Source organism: Podarcis melisellensis (genome assembly GCF_964234715.1).
Source record: "Podarcis melisellensis genome assembly, chromosome: 8".
Classification (NCBI taxonomy): Eukaryota; Metazoa; Chordata; class Lepidosauria; order Squamata; family Lacertidae; genus Podarcis; species Podarcis melisellensis.
Window position 1 is genome coordinate 23,569,780 of NC_138540.1, and position 27,557 is coordinate 23,597,336.

Sequence of the window (27,557 nt, forward strand, 5' to 3'; positions counted from 1 at the left end):
GAGAGATTTTTGCAAATTGGAAACAAGCAGGGGTCAGGGACACAAGGAGCGTGTTGTGGTTATTCTGCAAACAGTCACTTGACCTTTAAAGGGGGCAATAAGGCCTAGTGGCCAGAGCGCTGCAGCTTTGACACCCAAGTTCAATTCCGCTTCCCCAACCCTCTTAGGCAGCTCCTTGGGGGGGGGGGTCACTCCAGGCCAACCCCCAGCAGCCCTCAGCCCAAACTCGCCACAAGGGTAAAACTTTCAGATCATGTGCCAATCATTCCTCATACTTTTTAGCCCTGAAAAGTTCGGTTCGTAAACCGTAGGGTGCAATCTGGGGGGGGGGGGAAATCCGGGGGTGTTGTTGCTTTTAAATCTTACTGGTGGCGGGCGTGGGTGGGAAGGGAATTTCCTTCAGAGTGCAGCAACATCTATAGGATCGGGTTCCAACTTTCAAGGGACACCAACTGCGATCCTAAACAATAGGACATCATACCGGATCCAGCCGGACGCACTCTCCCTGGCAGATGGGGGGGGGTAGAGAGTAATTGTCTATATGGATGGCGCCCCCGCCTCCCCTCCTGTTCACTAGACTTTTTGGATCTGCTGGTGTTCAATGGAAAAATCGTTTAGGGCCTGCTTAAGAGACACACTTGGCACAGCCTACAGTTGTTGTTTACGCGGAAGTAAGTCCCATTTAGCGTTTCAGCCTTGCTGTCAACCCCCACGAACGACGCCCCCCGCCTTGAAATATTTAATTCCAGTTGGGTTGGATACAGCTGAATATTTCTAAAACAATCTTGGGGAGTTTCCTAAAGCATTTCCTTCCTTGTTTTTTTTTTTTTTAAAAAAAGATCTCCTAGCTGGATTTTTCACCCCTCGAGTTCCTCACCCGGTATTGATCTTGGAGTGGATTGCGAATTCCGCGGGGCAGAGAACCTGTCTGCTGTTCTATGTTATGTTGTGGAGAAACAACCGCCACAAAAAACAAAAAACCAAAAAAAAACCGAGAAGGAAGTTATTCTCATTCAAGGGCCCGATGTATCCATGCTTGCTTTTACACGGAAGTAAATCCTATTGGCTACGGCGAGACTGACTCTTGAATTAACCTGTTTGGGGTTAGGGGGCCCTCAAATCAATGTAGGGCAGCAATTAACTGAAGAAACAGCGTAGACTGCGTTTAGTAGGTTTACTCAGGAGTAAGCACTCATGCAGAATATATATATATATGCGCAAAAAAACACGCGGAAAAAGAGTGCGAATTAAGAACACATGTTCGTTTACACGCACAGGTGCAACGCAAGGATTTTTTTCTCGCATTTGGAGAAAAAAAAAGTCAAAGCTGGGAAGGGGCAGCTATTGGTTTCCCCACTTTGAAAACATTGACTCGGAAGTTCCCTTCCAATCTTATTATTTTAAAAAAATCCCAACGTACTCTTACAACCTACAATCCTTATCATCAGAATTCAGATTCAAACGCATTTATAAATAATTCTGGACAAATAACTCTCCCACCCCCACCCCACGCCGTGCTTTGAGAGCCTACATTTAAAACCAATTCCATTTTATGAATTACTTGATAAATAAGCAACGCTTTTTAAAAATAATAATAATTCGGCAGGCTTTGTTTTATTATTTGAATGGCTTTTAAAATTACCAGCTTTATTACAAGTTTGTGGAAACAGAAAGGGATGGGCGGACGGGCGGCGGAATCCCAGAACCTGATTGAGTTAAATCGCGAGGGGTTGGAGTAACTGAACCTCGAGCACAAAATGAAGAAAAGGAGAAGGGGACTTGGTTTGTTACCTTTCTCTTCCGTCCCCGTCCCCCACTTGGAAATATAACAAATGTTTTCAGACCTCCTTTGCCCTGACCACAACAGGATTAATATAAATCTAGATACAAAAAAGAGAAAATCTTCTATAATCTTAATAATAATAATAATTTATTTCATTGTACTTCATTCTAGTAATAAAGTATGCAGTTTTCAATCTCAAACTTTATTCTCTCCTCATATCTCCCACCTGCCGGTCGGCTGCTAAGCTGCTTTTTTATTTTTCTGGGGGTGGGGTGTGAACGCCCCTTGTTCTGTTTCTTCTCTCCCCCCTCCGACCCGCATTTAAAAAAATCTGGTTTATTTTCTTGAAGGCTTCTTGACATTCCCTTTCCCTTTATATTAAACACGCCACGCAATGTATCCTTTCCAGTCACCATCTCTCTCGGGCCCTTGAATTCCCAAAGGGAGTAATTAATTAATACTGATCCAGCCAGGCTATTTACTCCGGGGGGGGGCGGGTAGTGTCCTCCACCCACTTTCCCATTTCCGGGGATTCCTGAAAAATTCAGGAATCCAAAGATCCAGCTTCCTCCATTTCCATCCATTGCCCAGGAGAATAGGGTCGTTTCTATAAAGGACAACCAAGCATTTTAAATAGATAATGATGATAAAATATATATTAATTAAAGGACCTGAAAATGATACTTACCACCTTGATCCCTTCTAAAGCAACACCCCCGGACCTGTAAAAAGCAGAGTCCAACATTCAAGTGGAAAGGCTGTTATAATAAAAATTAGTTGGAAGAAAGGAGGAGTAAGAATAGAGAATAGCGTGTAAATACATATATATGTATGAACAGGAAGCGCCCTAGAGCAGGTGAACTTGCTTAGATCAGAACCCCATGTTTTTTGTTTTTGAGCAGGACACATTCATTGCTGTGGCAAAATAGGTAAGTCAGAGATCAGAGAGAGAAGGAGCCGGTGCCCAGGCTGCCTGAATGGCTGAGCTCTTCCATCCTGCGCATACTTACTTGTGAATTAGCAGCTTGCCACATCTGAGTTCATTGAGCCTTACTCCCAAGTAAGCTTGCATAGGAATGCGGCCCAATGGGTAAAAAACAAATATGTAGTAATGTCTTCCGAGTCAAGCTGCCCGTGGGATCGGCCAGCCTAACTCCATTTAACTAGGCGTTAAAGGAGCCCCTTACTCCTTACTTCCGAGTAAGGCCACAGCGATTCATTGGGAACGTTTCCTGGGGGCTGACAAGGTTCCTGGGAAGTCGTATTGCGAAGTTCTGGTCTGAAGTGCTTCGACCCTGAAGGCTGCTTTGCAATGCTAGCCCGCTGGGGAGCCAAGACCCATTCAGCTTGGCGGAAGCTTACTTCAGAGTAAGCCCAGGCTTCAGCAGCGGGTCGCAGCCCAGATGCTTCCCTACACACACACATCTCGAGGACCCACGATCAGGTTTTAGCGTGTTTTAAACAAGCACCACGATGGAGACAGAATCGTTTAAACCGGCTGGGGGGGGGGCTGGGAGGAGAGAGAACCGAAAGCCCCAACCCACCCAATTTTTATTGTAAATGGATTGGGGACAGGGTGGGAAAGAATGCGCCGATCGTTAGGAAAACGAAAGTCGTTTGGGTGTGCAGGGGGAGTTTTCATTTTGCCCGCCAGATTGGCTTAAATGCACTGGAGTGGAAGGGGACGCACGTTTTTCGGTAACGGCGCAAAACTGGGAGAAGGACATGGTAAAAGGTAGAAGAAGTCTGTGCACCTAAACATCGTCTGTGCACCCTGGTAATTCTATAAGCCCCCGCCGAGTAGAGAAACGGCCACAGCTTCTGCAGTCAACCTCAGCCGCGGCTGCGATCTTCCTCAACCTGCCTACCTGGAGGTAAATCCCGCTGTAATCAATAAAAGAAACTTCCGAGTAAACCTGGCCTTAGGGAAGGGTGGGAGAGATCAAACATCCAGATATTCACAATTGCCCGGAATGGGTGGCTGCGGGGGGGGGGGGGGAGAGAGAGAAGAGTAAGCCCCTGTGGAAGAAGGTGGGGCGTTTACTCGCGAGTAAGCATGCTGCGGATCATGCGAGAAGAAAGCGGGTGTGTGTGTGTATATATATATAATCATAATATATCATGATATATCATATATATATAATATCAGGCGTAGGGGGAAAGAGCCCATCGCGACTGCCCCATTGATGAGAATAGCTCCTAATAGCCAAATAATAGCAAAATCATTAGATCTGTAAAGTGCAGCGTGCAGTTGGCTGGTTGAAAGAGACGGCTAACTAGTGACCAGAAAATAATAACAGATCTGCAAAAGGGCAGCGTGCAATTGACCAGCTGCAACGGACCGGTTGCTAGGAAAAGAATAATTAGACTTGTAAAGTACAGCATGCAATGGACTAGTTACGCCCCCCCCCCAAAAAAACCCAGCCACATACACCCCCCCAACCCTCCCCGTCCCACCCCAGCATAGCATAGAAACCATCGTCCGAATAAAAAAAAGGGCAAAGTCACCTCTTCCTGGATGTTACCTTCCATCTTTAAATATTGTCCACTGGGGAAGGGCAGCATGTAAAGGGTTAGGGAGAGAGAGAAAGGTCGCTTTTTCTTAAAGGGGCAGATCAGGGGAAGTGGCGGGGGGGGGGGGAGGAGGAGGAAAGGCTGGGATGGTGCTGCGCTCCGAGGAGGTGGGGGCAGAGATAAGTGATCTGAAGAAGAGGATAGGACCACGGAAGAGAAGGGGGGAGGTTAAAAAAAAAAGCCACACACACATACACACACCAACCCCAACCCTGATGGTGATGAATACATTGGAAAGTTTTTTTGGCCCCGGAGAGGGTGTCAGATTGAATGCTCTGCGCGCATGTGCGAAGGTGTCCAAACTGACAATGCTTGGGAGATGAAGATAGCGCGGCAGAGCTGTTGCGGGTTCAAGGAGGGATCCGCTCCGCCGTCAAGATGAGATCCAAGGCGCGAGCGAGGAAACTGCCCAAAAGTAGGTCCCCTTTCTCCCGCGAGGGGGAGATCCCCGGCGAGATCTGGCGAGGGGGGTGAGAGAGAGAGGGAGAGAGAGAGGGGGGTGCGCGCTGAGCAGAGATGGGGGGGGGGAGCCATGGGTGTCTGGCTGGTCGGCCCTGGGGTGGGGGGACGACAACGACGAAGACGAGCCGATCGCCTCCTCCTCGGCCGCCCTGGCCTCGCCGCGGCCGGATGAGCGCAGCTGGGCGAGCCGGGAGCGAGCTCCGCGCCGCCACAGCCGCCGTCGCCGGTCTCTGCGCGACGATCGGGGCAGCCTGGCCAAGGCTCCCCCCGCCTCTCCTTGCGCTCCGAGAGTTGTGCTCCGCACCCCGCGATTGGTGGGGTTCACCCGTCTGAGGATCTCGAGGCGATCAAGGATGGCAAGGAGGAGGAAGGAGGGGGGATCGGTTTTTTTAAAAAATGAAAAGTAGGGGGGACACAGGGAGAGCTAACGAGAGCGAAGCGAAAGTTAGCTACAAAGTTGAAGCCTGCAACTTTTTTTCTCTCCCTTTCCCTCCTCCTCTCTCCTCTTCGCCGAGTCGTTTCCAAGTTCTTGTGAAATCTTTTTTTTTTTGTTTAGTTCCCAGCTTTTGAAATATAGTGGGCGCTAGAGATTCGCGGCTGGGAAGGCAGAGCGAGGTTTCCCGAGTAGATGGGGAGCTAGAGAGAGAGAGAGAGAGAGAAGACCGTGAAAAAGAGAGAAGGGGAGGGAGAGAAAAAGGAGGCAAGGGGGGAAGAGAGAGAGAGAAATATATATATTTATAAAACCAACCAGGCGAAGAGAGAGAGAGAGATTTGGATGGAAAGAGGCAGAGAAACTGGAACCCCAAATGCAGCTTGGCGTTATAGATATGTGTGTGTGTGTGTATGTGTATCTATCTAGATATACGCAGTGAAACTGACACGAGGTGAAATGGACTAGTTTCTGGAGCTCTGGCGGTTGTCGTGTTTTGAAAGTGAGCGATGGTGGGGTTCCTGCATGCGCCCTGTTGCAGGAGCAGTTTCTGTCCCCGATTCTCGCGCGCACGCTTGGAAAGGGGAGGGGGATGTGGAAAGTTTGCAAATATATTCGTGTCTCCTTCCTCTCTCCCCCCCCCCCCAATTTCTCGATCCCTCGTTGCCGGGGGGCGGGGAGGGGGGAGTGGAGGAGGAGAGAGAACCCTCATCCTTCTCCAACGCTTGTCATCGGTTACCAATGAAATATTAAAAGATGGCAATGAGAAAAGAGGGTGGGCGGATGAGAAAGAGGGGGGGCAAGTTGTTTGCTGCGCGATCTAAGATACTTTAGCTGTCAAATGACGATAGATCTTCCCCCCGCCCCATCTCCCACTTTCAGGATTTTTGTAGCAAAAATAATATAAGTTGTTTCTGCGTTGTTCCTGCTCTTTTAAACTCCGAAGTTAACACCGCGTGCATTTCATTCTGGCAGATATTTTTTCATTGTTTGTCTGGAAAGCGGGAGGGTCTATTTTGTGTTATTACAATCGCTGTTGTCTGTCTTGATTTTTTTGTTTTGTTTTAATCTTAATTATCATTTGGAAACGCTCTGTTTTGTTCCCCCGCCTCTCGTTGAGTTCCATGCTGAAACCGGACGCGAGATTGTGGCTGGTTGAGGTGGAAGCGCGCGCGCGGGTGGCTGGAGGAGGTGGGGGGGAGGAATGCCGTAAAGCTGTAAAAATAAAATACCTGTAAATATATTTGCAAATATAAGGTGACGGAAAGCTATCCAGGGGAAGTTGGGAGTTGGCGCTTTAATCCTGAATACGTTTAAATACTTTTTAAAAGGGGGAAGGGAGTCTGTCTCTCTACTCCGAAATACATTTACTCGGTAGTGAAAGTTCTAATGGATTTTCAAGCATGAACAGTTTGCGCCAGGAGATTTCGAAAGCTCACCTAAGTTTTGATTCTCTCGAGAGAGCGAGGATCTGAAACTCCTGCCTTTAAGTCTTTGTGTGTGCGTGTTAGCTGTGTTGCCGATCGTTACAAAACTCCAGCGGATTTCTACCGCCGTCCCCGAGACAAGTTAAGAACCCGCGACTCTCTCCTGCCTTAACGATTCAAGTCCCCGATTCCGGACACCCCCTCCAGACTCAGTTCAAGGTCAAGGCACCCCCCGTTCTGAATCCTTGCTCCTTCCAGTCCCCTGCATGCTCGTCTCCAGATCACCCAGATCACTCAGCAGATCACCCCGAAGGAAACAAGTGGAGATAGAGATTTGCAACGCTGAATGTCTCACACTTAATGCAACTCCAATAAGTGAGATCGCAGCCCTAATGGACAGAAGCACGTTTCCTGCGGTTTTAATGGAGCGGTCCCCTCCGCTCCAGGCAGGATCTGTCCAACACCAACTTTCAAACTCCCTTGATTTAGTCTCTACTTTTTCGGAAGGGCGAGAGTTCAAAAAAAAAAAAAAAAAGAAAGAAAGAAAGAAAAGAAAAGAAAAAAAGGAGAGAGAAAAGAAAAGGCAGCGGTCTTCCTCCTGCTGCTTTAACGTAATCAATAGTTGGATAATTTTTCAAGGCGCAAAAGGAACAAGCGCGCAGGGCGCGCAGGCAGCCGCTTGTACTCCTTGACAGGCCCCGCAATTTTAACAGGAACAAATTCCTGTTTTCACAGCTCTCTCTCCCCGGACCGCTCCCCCCCCCCCCCAGCCCGCTTTTCCACTACTGGGTAGAATCGAGGAAGGGAAGAAAAATTGATCTCCAAGCCGGACCTCGTTCCGCCTCGTGTCTTTTTACCGCTGTATCAAACTTGGGGAACGGCTGGACTTTGGTACAGCAACTTCTTTGTAATTAATACTATAATTTTTCAATAAACAGAAATATCGGCTCCCTTCCATATATATCTGCCTCTGCTGCATTAAAAACAATCACATCCAGAATGCCTCAGGTGATATATGTAAATTCTCTCTCTCTCTCTCTCTCTCTCTCTCTCTCTCTCTCTCTCTCTCTCTCTCTCTCTCTCTCTTTCTCTCTCTGTGTCTTTTAAAATTAAAATTTGTCCATTTCATCAGGTCGGAGTGGAAATGTCGCTGTCATTTTCCCCTTATGAGGTGAAATGGACGAGACCTCAGGTGTGGTTGAATGCTTCCCTTGGATAATTTCAGTCTTAAAAGCAGCTGTTCTGCGCCCACTTACTCGGGAATAAGCCTCACTGAAATAAAAAGCGACTTGCTTCTGAGTAGACTTTCCCAACCTTGCGCTGCAAATGTGTGCTGGAGAGTTTAGTTCACCCCCCCCCCCCAGGAGGGCAGTTCCACTCTCTGTGTTTTGGGGTTCTGGATGTACATGGGGAGGGGGAGGTGATTTTTTAAAAATGTAAATGGTTTTCAAAAACTTTTTTTTTTTTTTGAGCCGCGCAAGGAGAATTTCTTTCTGCCCCCGCCGTTTACCACTTGATCCAACCTGGAAGTGTCTGTTATGAAAGTCCTGATTAAATTCAGCTGTTTTGATACCAACCCCAGACTCAACAGTTTACAGCGCGTGGAAGGAGGGGGGCAAGCCCTTTGAAGCTGAGGATACTTTTAAGCCCCCCCCCTCTAAATACAGTAGTCCGGGTTTCCAGATCCCTGGGGCTTTCTGCACGGAAAACGTTCGGTCCTGATTTGCAAGCGATCGTTGCTTTCGCATTTATCTCCGGATCAAACGCGCCCTCAAATAACCATTCATCTCCAGCACGGGCCTAATGCGTTCGCTTTCCTCCTCCTTGCCCTGAAATGCTTGTCAAGTTTTGTTTGTGTTTTGAAATGCTGATCGGGTATCTTAGACAAAATAAAAAATGAAAATCATCCTCGCTTCCTTGTGACTGATGCAGCCGAGGAGGTAAAGGCGAATCAACGTCTGGCTGAATGTGCTGTAGTAGGATTTGGTTTTCGGTGGGCAATATTTCCAGCAGATGGAAAGGGGCCTCTCCGGAGACTCCCGGTTCCACGACATGTTTTCGCTACGAGGAATGTGATGTGTGAATGCGTGTGGGTTTCGTTTCTTGAATGGAGCCCTTCACCGCGGAACCTATGTGAAGATGAAATTTTAATTTCTCCAGACAGCAGTCCCTTGGAATGAACTGGGATGGCCTGTGTGTGTGTGTGTGTGTGTGTGTGTGTGTGTGTGTGTGTGTGTGTGAGCAAGTTAAATGACACCCCCCCCCAAACACACAAGGCTGAATAAATGCATCCTGGGCCCTGCAATCCTATTCTCGTTTAGCCCCATTGAACTCAGAACCCAGTCGACACGTACAGAACTGCCGTCCTACACGCGCGCTGAGCTGAGAAAGCAACTTGTGGCTTCTTCCTCCCGAGTAGGGCTGCATCTCTGGATTAAAGAACTCCAGAACAAATGCAATTATAAAGTGTTGTGGTTTTTTTAATGAAAAAATATTATTTAAAGGCAGGCGCAATGAGCACCAAGATGGAGCAGAGGCTGAGGCCGGGGAGGTGATACCTGATTTTTGTACCACGATCACTTCCCTGGATTCTGTTCCGCTTAAATAAATAAATAAATACACAAATAACAAAAACCGCTCCTACAGTTGAGTCCCATTTACAGCAAAGGGTTTGGGCTGCGTGCGTTGCAGGAGAAAACGTGGTGATGTTTGGGAGATGCCTTTACACTGGAAGAGACAAGGAAATAAAAAAAATTAAATGAAGTCTTAGATAGCGGTGCTAGGCTCTGCGTGTCTACTTGCAAGTAAAGCCCATAGAGCCCGGCTGCACTCATAAACCCACTTTACCCAGGAGCAAGCCCCATCGGATTAAATAGGGCTTGATTCTGAGGAAGCACGGCCAGGCCGGCAGCCATGATCCTGGCTTTAACTCTTAGCCAAAAAGAAAGAAAGACGTGTGTGTGTGTATATACACACACACACACACACACACACACACACACACACACATATAGGATTGCAGCCCGAGTGACTTCCTTAACCGTCGAGAGCCAGATTATGGAATAAAACCTTGAGGCAAGCCGTTTGAGGCTGTGTGTGAAAAAGAAAGTAAGAGGAGAAGAAAGGGAGAAGTTAAGGAGCGAGGAAGGGAACGATTGAGACCGGCTTCCCCAGGAACCGAACCTGGAGCGGCTGGGCCGAGGCTGCGCCGTTTCAGATTCTCCAGTCCCGGGAAGGAAAGGCTGGGGAAATTATCCTCAGAGTGGCCAGCCCGATGTACGCGAAAAGCTCCCCGACCTTGCTTTTCCCCCTCTCGCCGTTTCTTAGCACCAGGTCCTTTGCAGCGCAGTCTGAACCGCGTCTGCTCGGAAGCAAGTCCAATTGGATTCATCGGGGCTTGCTCCCGGGCAGGCGAGTTTAGGGTCGCAGCCTTAAACCGTCTTTGAAACGCAAAGGGGGGGGGGTGCAAACCTTTTTTTTGCGTTAGTTTTTTGAGGCAATGCCCTCTTTCGCTGGCTTGGCTTGGTGCTGCGGGGGGGGGGGTGCGGGCGACTAAAAGGGGTGCAATCTCCCACCTGGATCTGGGAGCTACGTCATTTTCTTGCAAAATAAATAAATAAATTAAAATTAAATTAAAATGCAGAGGAAACGCTCTGCCCTCATCAGATGGCTGATTTCAACAGGTTTGGAGAACTTTTAAAACGCGAGCTTGCTTTTTAAAGGAGACATTAAAGGCACCCCCCTCTACACAAATTAGGAATTCCGCTTTCACAGATGCAGTTCAAGCAAGAACACTTTGCTTCTATTCCCCCTTTGGGAGGGGGAAAAAGCATTCATATATAGTTCAGATGTGTCCAAAATATATAAACAATTTTCTCTTTCTGCAGGGGTAGGGGGGCACTGGATCGAGGCCTCTACAAGGCGGCGAATACATACACCCCGCTTCCTAGTTATTCTCTTTAAACTAAGAGCAGTATAGTATATACTCTCTCAACATCAACTCGGTTCTTTTCTTCAAACAGGCAGCTAGAGTTCTGTCTAGCAAGCTGAAGACAAGAGACGGTCCACGGGCTACTCATCTCTCTTCTCGGGTACCCCTCCCCCCAAAAAAAACCCTCCATCCTTCCTGCTTCTGGCTGGGATCGCGAGATTCTGAAGAGCTAGGGAGACTAAGTGGAGATGCTGTATGTGTGTGTAATAAGGCAGTTGTGGGATGGTGTCTAAGCTGGGCAGATCTGTAGGAGGAGCGATAGCTCTGAGAATTGTTCAGCCTCTGACCTGGGACTCCCCATAAGTCAGGATCGCTTGCCTGCCTGCCTGCCTGCCTGGGTAAAACGGAAGCCCATTTAGTGAGTCCTTCATTCTTCTCTCAGCAAATTCCTTCTCCCCACTCCCCCATCCTGAATGACCGCCACTGGAGCTCAAAAACGACACATGGCCTTGCATACTGTCTCTGACTGTGGAAGGCAGCTTAGAAGTTCCCTCACGGCCGATAGCCCTGCCTTTCTGCATTAAAATGCTCCTGTTTCCTCCCTCTCACGTCATCTAAGGTTGCATGCAGTCCTAGGTTTCTGGACTCCAATGCCATACTTCCTCACCATGTGCTTCTCCAACCATCCTTTTTGTTGCACGTTCATGACAATTTGTGCTCAGGATGCTATCAGGGCAGTTGCACCGTGATTATACTTTCAGTACTGTTAGTGCCAGCAAAAGTTTTGGAGTGGACACATGGGCGTAGCCGGGGGGGGCAGGGATGGACGGCTGCCCCCCAATCAATAAAATTCAATAAAAATACATTGCAAACTGAGGTTTTGCCCACCCTAACAAAAGGCCTGCCCCCCCCCCGCAAATCCTGGCTATGCCCTGATTCGTTTCCAATCGGTGTCTATCCTGTCACTTTCTGCTGAAATTCTGTCACTTTCCATACCCCCAGTGTTCAGGGGTGTGTATGGGTTTTTTTTTGTTTTCGCTTTTGCTGCTGTTCCATTTTTGTTGTGCTGCAGCTCCTCTGGAAACCTATTATATGATAGCATTGGGAAAGTATCAAATAATAAACCAAAGAGGAATAAATCACTTTACTGTGAACATGTTTCAGAATAAATCCCAACAAAACATCAGTCTGGAGAGAAGCTGTGTGGAGGGAGAGAGAGAGAAAGAAAGAGAGAAAGAGAATTTTTTTGTCTTCCATAGCAATGACTTTACAGTCATGATGTTTCCTTTCCATATTCAAAGTCATATTTCCCCCCCTAAGCCAAACAGCATCCCCCCACAGTTTTTCATTTTGGCTGCTGATTTCTCCACCCCTTTTTTTTGGGGGGGGGGATAATAGAATTGTAGAGTTGGGACCCAAGTTTAAAATGCAATTGTTACTTAAGATTTGTTCGCATGTCACCACTGAGCACAAAATGTCTCTGCACATGTGCAGGAGAAAACAAGCTTGCTCCATCTTCCGTGTGACAGCCCTTCAGGTATTTGAAGATGGCTCTCAGATAACCTCTCAGTCTTCTCTTCTCCAGGCTAAACATACCCAGCTCCCTCAACTGTTCTTCATAAGGCTTGGTTTCCAGACCTTTTATCCTCTTGGCTGCCCTCCTCTGCACACATTCCAGCTTGTCAATATCCTTCTTCCTTCAGCGTTCTTAGATCCTCCAGTTCTAGAGTAGGCTTTTCCAGATGGGGCTTTTCCAGAACTGCATGCATTCTTCCAAACAGAGCCGTGCCTCAATGTCTATAAGAATTTTCCCTTTTCTTTGTTCCCCTAGAACTCTACATTTAAAAAATCGTGTGCCAAAGGTTAATGCAGTATATCACTCACCAGCTGCATGTATTTTTCACACGCCTCAAAAGTTCTTTCTTTTGCATTAGTAACATGCAGGAACATTATCTGTGCTGGGAATCACAATCTGTCTCCTGTCATCTTTATAAGTTTGTTTTTCGCACACACTGCTTGTTTGCACCATGATACTGATGCAGGGCAAAATGCAAATGAAAAAGTGTTCTGAGTTTTACGCAGCTCAACACAGACCTGAGGACCACCTTTCTGTATATGCAAGCACTGCTAGAAGTTGGCGACTTGAAGGTACTTCGGGCAACAAGTGTGTTTGTTCCCCTCTTAAATTCTTGGTTTGGGTGTGTGTCTATTTATGTTTGTGGTGATGATGGTGAATGCAGACGATAACGTGGAAAAGAGGATTTGTAGTGCAAATCAGCTTTCTGACCTTTTAAGAGTTTGTTTTGCTTTTTTTTTGCAAACTCTAATAAAATCAGGGACGTGGATGGCACTGTGGGTTAAACCACAGAGCCTAGGACTTGCCGATCAGAAGGTCGGTGGTTCAAATCCCCGTGACGGGGTGAGCTCCCGCTGCTCGGTCCCTGCTCCTGCCCACCTAGCAGTTCGAAAGCATGTCAGAGTACAAGTAGATAAATAGGCTCTGGTGGGAAGGTGAACGGCATTTCCGTGCACTGCTCTGGTTCGTCAGAAGTGGCTTAGTCATGCTGGCCACATGACCCGGAAGCTGCATGCCAGCTCCCTCGGCCAATAAAGCGAGATGAGCGCCACAACCCCAGAGTCGGCCACAACTGGACCTAATGGTCAGGGGTCCCTTTACCTTAATAATCTAAAAGAGACACATTTATAATGGGGGGGGGGAGCTCAGGCTCTGGGGGCCAAATCTCTCTCTCTAGGCCTCTCTTGTATGGCCCTCAAAACTCTCTACAGCCAAATCCTGCACTGTGCCCCCATTTCCCCAGTTATTGGCTGGTTGGAATATGTGCTCAAGCTCTAGTATAGCCTCCTGCTAGAGGAAGGAGAGGTGTATCTCTGTGCATCGAGAAGCTTGGCTGCTGGGGAAAGGCAAAATTTACATTCATTGCCCCATTCACTTTTGCTTTCGTAAAAGATTGCTTCGAGGGCACAAACTGAATTGGGGGATGTATCAGGTTAAAATCTCACCCAGGTTAATGATGCAGTCGGTGTACTTAGGCAAAACACTAATTTCTTCATTCCCGTGTACAGCACAGGGTGATGATATGGACCCACTTTGCAAGGCAAAACTCTCCCCCCACCCCCGAGTTACTGAGAGAAGGTATGATGAAATACTGTGAATGCTTTCTAGCCACCCATCTCTCTCCAGGCATCACCTGAGCAGGTAGAGGGTGTTCCATTGCCACTGATGCTCTCATAGCAACCAGTGCTAATTCATGTAGCAACTGAACTTACAAAAGCCTAGAGAGAAAAGGTTATTTGACTTGACACCCCTAAATATATATTTTCCTCTCCTCCCGTTCTTCATAAGATGTATACATCAAAGTTCCATAAGTTAAATAAACAGGCTGGGATTCACCAGCCCTTCTAGGGCTAGACACAGTGGATATGTTCCACCACTGTTGGAGACAGCGTGCCTATGAATACCAATTGGCTGCTATGAGAACAGGGTACTGGATTAGATGGGCATCTGGCTTGATCTAACAGAGCTCTTATGTCTGAGCAGAATTGATCTTGAGATTGTGAGGTTATTCCATTGCACCTTCCACCCATCAGTCATTGTGGTCAAGGAATATGATGTTGTTGTTGTGTTTAAGCACAAAAAATAGGCAGAGTTTCCCCAGCAGGTGTGAGTATCATGTCTAACTCAGATAGTGGAAGAGCAACTGATATAAGCAAACTCCCATCTTCTCCCAGTCGTAAGGACTGGATAGCAAAAGTGGAGAGGAAATAACTTGTCATAGGAAGAACACAGAAATGTAGGAAGCTGCCTTTATACTGAGTCAGACCACTGGTCCATCTAGCTCAGTATTGTCTTCCCTGATTGGCAGCTGATCTCCAGGGTTTCAGACCAGGACATTTTTAGCCTTACCTGGAGATGCCAGGAATCGAACCTGGGACCTTCTGCATGCAAGGCTGATGCTCTGCCACTGAGCTATAGTCCTTCATAAGCATATGTGTCTGGCTTGGGAGGCCAGGACTCTGAAGAGTCGACAGTCTTTTCACCAGGCCCAGTTCTCCCCCAAAGAAACAGAAAACACACTGAGATGCACAAGTATTTGTGAACCAAGTTTAAGAAGGTGTTCAGCTGCCATCTTGTTCTAACTTCAAAGCAGAAGAAGGTTGCATCCTTTGGCAGCCTCATGTCCCTGCAGTTGCTGAGGACCGTGTATGTGCTAAGGCTTCCCAGTCTGACTTCCTGCCAGAGGTGCCATTTCTAAGACCCCTAAGAATCCTATAGGGCTGGTGGAGATAATTGTTGGCCTGGCCACCTTTTTCATATCATTCATGGTCCCATCAGACTGCATCCTGATGAACTTGGAAAGCTACAAGAGCTAAGAAGAAGGAGGAAGGAGTGGAACAAACCACAGCAGCCCTGAATTGCAGACACTACTTCCTCTGCAGATGCATGGCTTCCCCCATTCTAGGGAAGGGTTCTCTTCCATGCCCACCCTCCATGGGGACCAGTGTCCTGAAACAGATTCTCTGCTGCTTCCCAGCCACCACAGAGGATGTAGTTCAAGGTGGCAGCACTCTGGGGTCTTAAAATCTTATCATCAAGAGAAAGCAAACCATTGGTGGGTGGAATCTTTGGCCCTCCAGATGTTGTCGAACTACAATTCCCATTATCTGTAGTCATTGGTCATGCTTGATGAGGCTGATGGGAATCATATTTCAGCAGCTTTTGGAGTACCACAGGTCCCTCCCCCATTTGTTTTAGGATGTATCTTTCTGATTGGAGAAGCTTCTCCCATGCCATCAATGATTGTTTTCTCAAACTTACATTACATGCCAATAAACTTTAATATATATTTTTTTATACCGAACATTTTTATACCCCAAGTCAGGGTTAGAGAACCTGTCTTTCTCCAGATATTTGCAGGTCTACAATTCCCATCATCCCTAGTAATTGATCATGCTGGCTGGGGCTGATGGGAGTTGGAGTCCTGCAAATATCTGGAGGGTCGCAAGCCCTGCCATAGGTTTTACACCCGAGTTGCTTGTGATTTGAAATGTATATTTAATGAAACTGAATAAATAGAATAGGCTGTATCCAACTAAGACTTTCTCAAAGCAGACCACCTGGAATTAATGGAGTTAACTTAGCCATGCCCATTAACTTCAATGGGTCTCCTCTCTGTATGACTAGCATTGTTTACAACCCAATGCTTCTTTTAAAAAAGGGAGCGGGGAACGATGTCTGAACTTGCCTTGCAAATGGGAGGACCGGCTTATTTAGAAATGTGAAAAGAATGATAGCATTGATTTTGTACTTTGCACTGTTCAAAGTGCATCACATGTATGATCTTGGTGATCCTTACAAGGATCCCATAAGGTAGGCATGTAAAGCTAGCCTCCATTGTGCACACAAAACACCTGAAGCTTGAGAGAGAGTGAGTTTAAGGCTGAAATCACCTGTTTGCACCATGGGCTTCCTGGTTCAAAGTTCAGTCCTTTAACCGCTTCGTGATATTAGCTCTGCTGGTGAGGAAATGGAACAGCATTACGTTTATCAAGAAAATAGTAATAACAATCAACCTGAGCCAAATGATTTCATTCTGACTGGAAAAAATACCAGTGCTAGGGTTAGGGCTGTCTACACACCATACATTTAGGGCACATTTAAAGTCAGTCTGGTGCAGAGGTTAGAGTGCTGGACTAGGACCTGTGAGACCTGAATTCGATGCCCCGCTCAGCCATGAAGCTTACTGGGTGGACTTGGGCCAGTTGCTGTCTCTCAGTTTAGCCCCACCTCACAGGGTTGTTGTGAGGCTAAAATGGGGGAGAGGCACCCCATATACAATGCCTTGAGCCCCTTGGAGGAAAGGTAGGCTATTAATACTATTATTACTAATAATAATAAAAATAATGCAGATTTAAGGCACATCCTCCCACCAAATAGGATGTTAAGGATTTTGGTAAGTGGGCTGAAAATTTTATTTTTGTTCTTGGAATTCTTTGATGGAAGGTGAAATGGGCTTCAAATGTATGGTGTGTTTGCAGAAGTTAAGCAGAATGCAAGTGATCAAAGCTACAGTTGGCTTAAGGGGCAGTGAGAATCACACACCCCCTCCCTCCACTAGAGATGGTTTCTTCAAACCAGGGTGTTTTTGTGGGAAGGGAGGCAAAGAGGGAAGTTGTGGTGGCTTAAAAACAATTCTGGGATTTGATGAAGGGATGGTCCTATATGCATTATGCTACATTTGCAGTGACCTGGGTGGGTCTGCAGCAGAAGTGCAAGTTGTAAGTGGCGACTTGGTGGCCTAAAGCCCTGTTCATGTGATCATTTCCATGAATAGCAACCTGAAAAGGCAGGGACATGGCTCACCAGCCACATCTCTACACCTCCCTACATTGATGCTCATGAGAAGGTTAGGACAGAGGATGCTCAGGATGCAAGAAGAGCTTTGGGATGAACAAATCACATTTTCCTCCTGCTCAGATCAGTCTGCTTTATTTCAGCAGTTGCTTGATTGTCTTCAAAAGCCTGTATGATTCCATGGAATTTTCTTCCGAAATGCACATTTTGTTTTGCCTAATGTATTCATTTTTTTGCCATCCAGCTCTCCTGGCATGTATTTGCACATTAGTGAAAATGCATTTCCACATGCACTTTCCTCTAATACATGTGCATACATAGGAAAATGCCTTTTGCCTTTTCCATCCAACTCAGCATTGCCTACACTGACTGGCAGCGACTCTCCAGGATTTCAGGCAGGGTTTTCCAGCCCCACCTGGAAATGCAAAGGACTGAATTTGAGACCTTTTGCAGCCCTTCCTCCTGCTTTTCCTCTGGTTGGAGAACTGCATCACGCAATTCGGAGAAGTGCAAATTTTAATAAATAGCTGTGCTATGCATTGCTGTTTTAGGGTACTTTGGAAATATGTGTGTATTGGGCACAAATGTGGCCCCTGGGAAGAGGGACTGATTGTTGCCCCACTCTGGGCATCAGTGAGGTCTCCTAAAAACTCTCAGCATCCTTAAGAAAAGCTTGCTACCAGAATTTTCCCAGGGAAATCATGACTGTCAAATGGTATGATACGGCTTTAAATGCATATTGTAGATGTAACCTAAGATAGGCATTTGATTGGAGTGTATGTAGTCCCCCCCTCCCCCCGTTACGATATATTGGGAAGTATCAGTGCTCTGAAGAAGAAAGCAAAGACCAGCCAGGATCAGGATCATTCCCCAGGTTGTAAACTCTTCTGGGCATGCATTTGTAATGTTCCCCCTTCTTTTTCTTTTCTGCAAATGCCATTGAGGTCACCTTACTTCTGGCATAAAGAGCTCTTTGTCCCCTGGGCTTTCAGAGCGCTCTCTCTCTCTCCCTTCCAAAATGTACAGGGAGGCCTAGGAAATAGAGAAGGATGAAGGAAAACTCTTATTCTCTGTGGGTGGCTCCCCACCCAGAAAATAATCTCTCACCTCTTCTGCTAATCCACCCTAAAGTTCTTGGCAGCTTCAGAACAACCTCGACATAGCCAGCTAGTAGATGAACCTCTCTGGGGCACTTAACGTACCATTAGGGGCCTGTTCTCCCCACTCAGTGCCATGGATTGGCAATGGCATATAGGCCATAGCAAGCAAAGAGTGTCTCTGGGCATGCACAGAAAACCTCCCCCTTAAAGGTAAAGGGACCCCTGACCATTAGGTCCAGTCGTGGCCGACTCTGGGGTTGTGGCACTCATCTCGCTTTATTGGCCGAGGGAGCCGGCGTACAGCTTCTGGGTCATGTGGCCAGCATGACTAAACCGCTTCTGGTGAACCAGAGCAGTGCACAGAAATGCCAGAGTGGTACCTATTTATCTACTTGCACTTTGATGTTCTTTCGAACTGCTAGGTTGGCAGGAGCAGGGACCGAGCAATGGGAGCTCACCCCGTTGCGGGGATGCGAACCACCGACCTTCTGATTGGCAAACCCTAGGCTCTGTAGTTTAGACCCATCTCATCCAGCCCTACATGCATCTCATGCAGCGCTGTTTCTGTTTTGCTGCAGTTTGTTCGCTAAAACTGTGTCTTTGGCCTCTCTGTCTGCTGTGGTGAAATTATATAATTTATGTAATTTACGTTGTTGTTGTGTTATTGCATCCCTTTAATTTCGATGCAAAGGAAACACAATGTGAATGGAGAGGCCAGGAAACATAACTAATTACGCGTCGTTTGCAGACCGAAATCAACAACAACAGATTTCCTTTTTTTGGACACAGGAGGAATAAGAAAACGTGGGTTCCCATTTCGTTTTTTTCTCCCATTTCTGTTTGCACAGGAATTATCCAACAAGTTACCCCTTACTGCTCACAAGCATATCTAGAAGCAGAGCAGACCCTATTATATTTGGTGACCTTTAGCCGAAAGATTTAGGGCATCCTGACTTCTGATGGTTCCTGGGCCCGTTTGTTGCTACTAAGGAGAGCCTGAGAACTCCGGAATCCCATTGCTTGAATTTCAGGGAATTTAAGTGGGCGATGCACTGGCTCAGAGCCATGCATCTGGGTGACGTGAAACTGCTTCCCAGAGGGTGCCCTTTGCCTTCTCCAGCACAGACCACAGAGCCAGCAGAATTGAATGGGAGAGGCTGAAGGGTTCTGCAAAGTGCCCTTTGCCTTCTCCAGCACAGACCACAGAGCCAGCAGAATTGAATGGGAGAGGCTGAAGGGTTCTGCAAAATGCCGACAAGATGAATCCTGGCTGAAGACCATTTAGTGAAGGAGTCACTATAAGAGACTGTGCACCAGTTCCTAGGGGTAATCTCTTCATGTGAGGCTGGGAAGTCACAGTGCAACCCTAACCATGCTTGCTCAGAAGTAAGTTGGAGGTAGCAATGCTTCTGAATATCAGTTTCTGGAAACCACAGGAGGCAAGAGTGGTCTTGTGCTTGGGTCCCGCTTGTGGGTTTCCTGCAGGCATCTGGTTGGCCACTGTGAGAACAGCATGCTGGATTAGATGGGCTACTGGCTCTTCTCATGTTCCTATTTAATTCAGTGGCATTTACTACCAGGAAAGTGGGGTTAAGATTGTAGCCTTACTTGTGAGAGTTCCATGATCTCCAGAGTGCCCAAGTAAATTGTTGTGGGTTGTTCTGTCCTCTTACATCTGGGGTGGGTGGGGGACCTGTATTTCTCCAGATGTTGCTGGACTACAATGCCCATTTTCCTGACCATTAGCCATGCTGACCAGGAGTCAATGAGAGCTGGAGTCTCAACAACATCTGGAGGTCCACAGATCCTGTAGTTCTTCTCTGAGTGATGAGGGAAAGCAGGCAAATGGCCGTTCCCAAGGATGTAGAATCTGAGTTGAGTCGCCTGCCCAGGCCTGAACATCAGCGTGGCAAGGGATGAAGTCAACTATATGTGTTAAGTAGGGACCTGGAAAACTATAGCTTTGCATTGTGCTGGGAAGATGCTGGACTAATTGACAAGGCAGATCTGTGTGCTTGCTTCTGAATCCCTCTTACCACCTGATCAAGCAGTACACATACAAATTGACATGTTTTTGGAAGTCTTTAGGGATCTCTTCTTGGAGGGGAACCCACGCCAGAAAAAGTCCCTGACATCTCCCATTATTTGGAGTCGTTTCTTTTCAGCAGGACTCTTGGGGATGTTAACATCACCTTGGACAAGGCTTAAAATCAAGTTTCTCCTCAGGTCAGGTGTGGGGGACCTTTTGCAGCCTGCAGGCCACAATTCTCTCCTGGAAAGCCTTCCAGGGACCCCATGCCAGTGGGCAGAGCAACAAACCTAGGTGTGTGTTTACTTCTGCACAGCAGGCTACACACTTCCTATGCTTGCAATGTTCCTTCCAGACAAGCAAGAGATATCAACAGAACCAGGCAAAAGCACCCGAGGACGGAGTGATGCAGTGCTGGTGAGGGGTGTGGCTCAGGAGGGGTTGTGGCCTGGGGAGGAAAGTACCAACAGAGGTGGAATTAGGGCAGCATGACTGGTTCTGCTGCACTGAGCACTGAGTCTAGGGGGCGCTGCAGGGCATGGCAGCTATGACATAGTAAATTGAGCAGAATGGAAGGCGAAAGATTGGGTGTGTGTGCTGAATTTTGGCCTTGCACAGGGCGCTGCTGAAATTTGAAAGACCAAAGTCTGCCCCCGGTCCCAAGAGCTAGATAGGGAGTCCTGGAGGACCATACTTGCCTCCTGAGACTCCCTATTCCTGGACTTATTAGATGCTCATATATGAATGCCCTTATTTTGTAGTCTGATTGCAGATTAGGCAGGTCTCTCTACAGGATTCATTCCCTGCAGAGCTTGCTCCCCGTGTAACTTACTTTAGTGCCACAGGAGATAACAAAAAATCAGGAGCTGACCATTCTCATTCCAGCCCTCCTGCCTGCCTACTTTCCTTCATGAAACACCCACCCACATCCAACTCCTATTCCCCCACATCACAATCAACTTCTTTGAAGGAAAGTTTGCTACTAGCTGTTCTCTCCCCCCCACCAAAAAAACCACAATTTATTTCAATTAGGCAATTAGAAATACTTAGGGGGTTCTGATCTGGTAATTGAAGTGATGTATAATTACAGTCTGAATCCAAATTATCCAGGATTAAAAAATCTTTATTTTTAAATGAAGTGCTCCCCCCTCCCCAATTTCCCCTCGCACCCTGATGCTGAAATAGTCTTTGATGTGATTCATCAGGTGTCTCCAGGGGAGGAAATGGGGGGTGGGGGAGAGAGAAGGAGAGAGTGGGGAGGCGAAGGCATTGGCAAACAAAGAATTAGCTTTCCTGAGAAACAAACACTTTGAAGGGGACTTTGGTTTGAACCCTGATAAGGTGGTTGGCGTTAGATCAGGCTTGACCTAGGGGTGGGGGGAGCCTTTTGTTCAGCTCGGGGGCCACATTCCATTCGAACAGCCGTCTTGGGGCCAAAGGGAAAACTAGACAGAGCAAATAACGTAGGGTCTCTCTCTGTGTGTGCGTTTTGTACATTAGGCTCCTTTCTGCATATCCTCCTTTCTGCCCTCCATCCCTGCGAGCGAGAGTTCAAGGACACATTCCAGCCGGGCTAAAAACATTCAAGGAGAGTGCTTAACACAGCCAGCGAGTGGTGTGTCACTGGGGAGAGGGGCCTGTCCGGAGGAGAGAGGGTGTTGCCTGGAGAGAGTCCCAAGGGAGGGTGAGAGAGGGCAGGAGAACCATTTAAATATAATTGGAAGCGAGGTAGGAGAAAATCTGTCTGCCAGCTCCCTGAGTGGAGTGTCCAGTTCTTTTTTGAAGTCAAAAGGCCGGATAAAAACAGACCTGTGAGTTTCTTTCCTCCCTATTTTGACAGACACACACACATTCTTGTCAACTGTTTCACACAGACACTATGCCCTGGTAACGAGGATTAGAGACAATTTAGCCACCATTATTAGATAATGCATGGAAGGCTGGAGCAGGGGAATATTTGTCTAATAGTTAACTGTCTGCTATTTTTTCTTTTTAAAAAGTGTTGGGTGGGGGAGAGAAATGCCAGGATTGGTGCGGGTTTGGTGGGGGAGAGAGGTGTGCATGTCAGTCTCTGTTGAATGCTCTGCTTATTCTATCTCAATGCTAACTCTTTCTGTCCACGAAAATTGGCTTAATTATATCAATGGAATGTTTCTTTTTCAATTCTGCATGCAATTAGTCCATCTTTCTGGCTGCAATTTATTTTAATAAAAAAGTAAACCAGTGGCGTGTACGACTCTTCGTCCCCCGGGGACAAATGCGATTGGTGTGTTTAATTTCATTAACGACAATGCAGCCTACTGGAAAAAAAAATGGATAAAAATCAGCTTTCTATGGCTTAAACACCAGCATTTGAAACAAATCATTACTGCATTAGCTGTCACACCAGTAATTCTAGAATCCGAGACAAAAATATTATCGCTGTTTTTATAAGGCGGTTGCAAATGTACTGTTAAGATAATTTGTAATAATTTATTATTACTATTATTTTACTTTTTTTATAAAAAAAATTATGCCTGGCTTGTTGCTTTTCAGTTAAATACATTTTTATCACCCCCCAAAGAAAGCTATTCATTTTCAGAATCCTGTTTTGTGGACTGATTCATGGTGGATTTCCTTTAGAGGTTTGAGTTTATCCTTCAGCCTCCAGAGGAGAATATCAATTATTATTACCAGCCAAATAAATGTAATGCTTACAACTCCACCCTCTGGCTCACACGCTGTTGCCTCCTAATCCAAGACGTGTGGTGAAGAAAACGCACTCGGCACATGCTCAAAAGCCAATCTTATTACACCACCTTTTCTGGAGCTGAGTCCTGTAAATGCATTCCTAGATGGAGCCCAACATTTCTGGGGGTAAATCTACAAATTCATATAGGGCAAGTATGTTGGTGCCACAGACCCCAGGTAGTTGTGGCAGCTATGGCAGGTATTACACACATTGCTCTTCCTCTACCACAAATCAGAGAATATACACATTTCCTATGGTTCAGGATGAATGTAGTGCTGAGTCTACTCCACAGTGTTAAGACAGATTGTGGAACAAATCAATTGGAGGTCTCTTTGTCTAGTATGACCTCTGCAAAAGAGGCCAGAATGCAGTGCTGGATTAAACCCTGTGGTGGCCCCTAGGCAATCAAAATTTTTTTTTGAGGGGGGGGGGGTTGCCTTGCAAATAATCTCCTATTGCAATTTCCTTTCATGATCAAATCAATATAATTTTGATCTGTTGCCTCAGGGTCTCTAAAAGGCACGGGACCCATAGGCTGGTGCCTACTCTGTCTATTTGGTAATCCGGAACTGCTGGAATGGCTTCTACACATGCACCATGAGGTCTACCATGAGGTCTCTTAAACTTTGCCACTGAAATCCCAAACGCTTGTTTGGTTGGTGAGTTTTCTTTTGGCTCCACATGTGGCCTCTGGAGGTTTGCACAGAAGGGAATGTGGCCCCCAGGCTGTGACAGGCTTCTCACTCCTGCTCTAAGGCACACAGGTGTCCTCCTTTGTTGTCTTCTGCCTTCCCTCCATGTTATCATCACAACAATCGTGTTAGGTAGGTTAGGTGAGTTGCAGTGATAGTGGCTGGGAATTGTGGCTGCTCAGGGACTTGAATTTAGCTGTGATTCCTGCATTGCAGCTGGCTGAAGTAGATGACCCTAGAGATCCCTTCCAACTCTACAGTTCTGTGATTCTATGAAACTGTTGGAATCTGGAACGTGTAACTAGATTGTCCATAGTCCAGGAATGATCAGCTGATGAAAGGTGGCCAAATCAGTCAGCTGCTAGCATTGCCAATCTAGAAATGCTGCTTTGCTTCTGGGTCATTTTGCCTCTACACTTCCTCCTCTGCCCCAACCATTTAAAAACCTTTGTGTCTCAGTAAAGTATGTTCCACGCCAAGATGATACCTTCACAATTGCTGTGTTGTAGATGCTATGCCCATAAAGCATGAGCGCTCTCTCTCTCTCTCTCTCTCTCTCTCTCTCTCTCTCTCTCTCTCTCTCACACACACACACACACACACACACACACCAAAGGTGGATCTAGGGGTGCACAACCAATTCAGTCACACCAGAGGTTGAACTTCTGAAGTGCTGCAACTATGACGTCCAATGGAAGGCGAAAGGTGGGTGGGAACTGGATTTTGGCGTTGCACAAGGCACCGCTGAAATTTGAGATGCCAAGATCCATCACTGCACTCACTCACTCACTCACTCACTCACTCACTCACTCACTCCCTGTTTAGAGGTAAACACTATGTCCATGTTATGCTCCATACCAGCATCCTGCACTAATGAAACACACACATTAAGCAAATGATCAGAGCTCCCTGTGTTTGATCAAGTAGAAATAAAATGGACCTTTAAAGCTGAACATGGCAGAACTATCTTTTAAAATAGCTGGCTTTTTAAAATAACTATCTTTTTATAGCGTAGATGATGAGTTGTGGAGAACTTTGCTAAGTCTGCTATGCAAAAAGTTTTGCCAAGGGAACGATAACCCTTTTCTGTGCATTGGAGATGCATTCTTCCGCCTCTCTAGAGAGCAACCACTGGGTCGCATCCAACACTAGTTCCACTTGGAGCAGACTCACTGATGAGAATGGACATGCCAAACTTGGGTTTGTTAATTTTAATGGGCCTACTCTAAGTAGGACTGAGACTTTATGAGGCACAATTGAAGGAGTGGGTATGTTCAGCCTTGAAAAGAGAAGACTGAGAGCCATCTTCAAATATCCTTAGGGCTGTCAGATGGAAGATGGAGCAAGCTTTTCCCCCCTTCTCCTCCGGAGGGTACAAACCAAACCATTGGATTCAAATTAAAAGGAAGGAAATTCTGACTAAATATTAGGAAGACCTTTCTGACAGGAAGAGCTGGTTGGCAGTGGAATAGACTTCTTCAGAAGGTGGTGGACCTTCATTGGAGGTTTTCATACAAAGGTTGGATGGCCATCCATCAGGGATGCTTTAGCTGAGTTGCATTGCAGGGAGCTGGGCTACATGACCTTTGGGATTCCTTCCAACTCTACAATTCCACTGATCTATTAATATAACCCACTGCCAGCTGAGGGCAAAAGTGGGGTGAGCAGGGATAACCCTCCACTTTTGCAATTTGAAGGGCTGCCTGGTCCAAATCCAATTTACAGATCACCCTGAGAAGGAGGATACTGGGGCAGGGTTTAAACTTCCCATCAAGAGTAAGAACCTGGACAGCAGCAGACTAAGCAGCTAGCCAAAAAAATGTCACCTAGATATAGTCTTTCCTACTAGAGCAGCGGTTCTCAACCTGTGGGTCTCCAGATGTTGTTGGACTACAACTCCCATCATCCCTGAGCTCTGGCCTTGCTAGCTAGGGGTGATGGGAGTTGTAGTTCAACAACATCTGGGGACCCACAGGTTGAGAAAGGCTGTGCTAGAGTGAGATGGACTGCATTTTTATTTGAATGAGTGTAATTATTTCCAAATCTGCATTTATGCATATAAATTATCCCATACATTTTTCTTCCCATCTGTGGTCATCTCTTGACATCTCTTTACAGTGATGCATCAGTGGTCAATTTAGATAGGGGTCTTACAAGCATATAGGTAGCAGCCTTATAATGAATCAGTTCATAGGTCCTGGGTTGCCATATTCTGAAGAGCAAAAAAGAGGACACCTTTGCCGACTTCTGCATTTAACCATGGATCGCTGTTATGACTCTCTCTGTGAAAAAGAGGACATGTCCTGGAAAAAGAGGGCACATGGCTATTAGCCAGCATAGTCTACACCAGGCAGCCCTCCAGATGTTTGGGGACTACAGCTCCCATCACCCCTAGCTCACAGGACCAGTGGTCAGGGATGATGGGAGTTGCAGTCCCAAAGCATCTGGAGGGCTGAGTTTGCCTATGCCTGGTCTACACTGATTGGCAGTGGTTCTGTAAGGCTCCCTCCCAGGCCTACCTGAGGATGCTGGGAATTTAAGCTGGAGCCTTTGCATGGCATTCAGACCAGATGCTCTACCACTGAGCTACTGGCCTAATTATGGGTTGTATGCAATGCTTGCCTACTCTGAGCAGGACACCATCTCTAGATTTTATCACTGCTTTTCCTCCTGTCTCAATTCAAAATAGCGCCACGTAAAATTCTAAAGCAATTCCCCTCCCCCAAATACTTCCATTAAATGACATAATCAATTCATCCTTCTCCTCTAATCTGATTTCATGGAAAGGAAAAAGAACCACCATCTTCATTGCCCTTTAGGGGAATGTGCTGTAGCCTTCAGAACGCTCATAAATAAACATGGGCTTTGCTATAATGTTTTCTTTTTTCCTTAAGTGCTATTAACACATCTAAAACCTATCAAAACAAACGTGGCAAGGGAATGAGTTTGCGTCCAATGGCAGGGCTTTGGCATCGGCAAAGTTAACGAAACCTGCTCGTTTTGACTTGAAAGGCGTAATTAATGGCAAGTGGTAAACAGCACTTAGGAGCGGAGGGCGACGCTCCTCAGCCTTAACATTCGCCTGTCTTTTTGGAAACCTTGGACCACGGCAATGTCAAATATGAGGCTTCCGCCACAGCCTCATTCCCAGATTTCCTTGCCTCACCTGCCCACCCTAATTCACTGAGGTCAGAATTCACTTCTGTCCCCATTCAACACAAATTTCTTTGCCCTTGACTTAAATCAAGGGTGAGGATTTTTTATCAATCAGAGGACCACATTCCCTTCTGGGAATCATCTTGGGGCCAGAGAAAATATGGGTAGAGCAATGAATGCAACTGTTACCTTTGTGCAGGATAAATCAGAGGTTTATACCAGGGCTTCCCAAACTTGGGTCTCCAGCTGTTGTTGGACTACAACTCCCATCATCCTTAGCTTGCAAGACCAGTGCTCAGGGATCATGGGAACTGTAGTCAAAAATCAACGGGAGACCCAAGTTTGGAAAATCCTGGATTACAAAAAAGGTTGTGCATGGACTGACCTAACAGGGCTCTCCTTGTGTTTGTATATTCTTATATGGATTCTAAAATGAAAAAGCTACTATGCAAGGATTCCTATTCTATAAATAAAAAGTTTGCACAAAACCCGAAAGGCTGCTGGATTTCTCTCCAATAAAAGGGCAAAGGAAAAGGAAGTCTGTTTTGCTCACGCCTGTGTCTTGAAGCTCACATTAGGGTGGGTAGGGAATAGATGTTCTACGGGGGAAATTACAAAATAATCCTTGCAGTGTCAGGTTCCAAGATAATGATGTGTCTCTGTGTGAAAATATTAAATTGCAATAATGTGTAGTGGGAGGATGTTTCTGAATGGGAGAGTTGGTTAACAGCTTGGACCTCACATCCATCTAGTGAGTGACAGGATACGAATGGTGCCTTGGAATATCGGGGGAAGAATTTCGGATCTCTAGAGTTTTTGCTCTGTGCGATACCTCTCCACTCTCCTTCTCTCTTTCCCATCCATCTTCT

At 46.5% G+C, this 27,557-nt stretch overlaps 1 protein-coding gene and 1 long non-coding RNA gene across 6 annotated transcripts in view; one reads left to right on the forward strand and one right to left on the reverse strand.

The window, feature by feature from the left end:
* Positions 1-1,608: 1,608 nt before the first annotated feature.
* Positions 1,609-4,514, reverse strand: LOC309377004. The gene is made up of 3 exons (XR_014171353.1): positions 4,292-4,514; positions 2,472-2,505; positions 1,609-1,880 (listed from the first exon to the last, which is right to left on the reverse strand). It is a non-coding gene; the product is annotated as an uncharacterized lncRNA (long non-coding RNA).
* A 37-nt stretch (positions 4,515-4,551) lies between these two features.
* Positions 4,552-27,557, forward strand: part of PRDM16 (PR/SET domain 16) — a 438,483-nt gene continuing 415,477 nt past the window's right edge. For 2 of the 5 annotated variants that reach the window (XM_081923468.1, XM_081923469.1), the window contains exon 1: positions 4,552-4,772. In XM_081923468.1, the coding sequence (XP_081779594.1) occupies positions 4,736-4,772 (37 nt within the window). In that variant the 5' untranslated portion in view covers positions 4,552-4,735. The remainder of the gene's footprint in view (positions 4,773-27,557) is intronic. The other 3 variants (XM_081923471.1, XM_081923472.1, XM_081923470.1) reach the window with 2 other exon arrangements.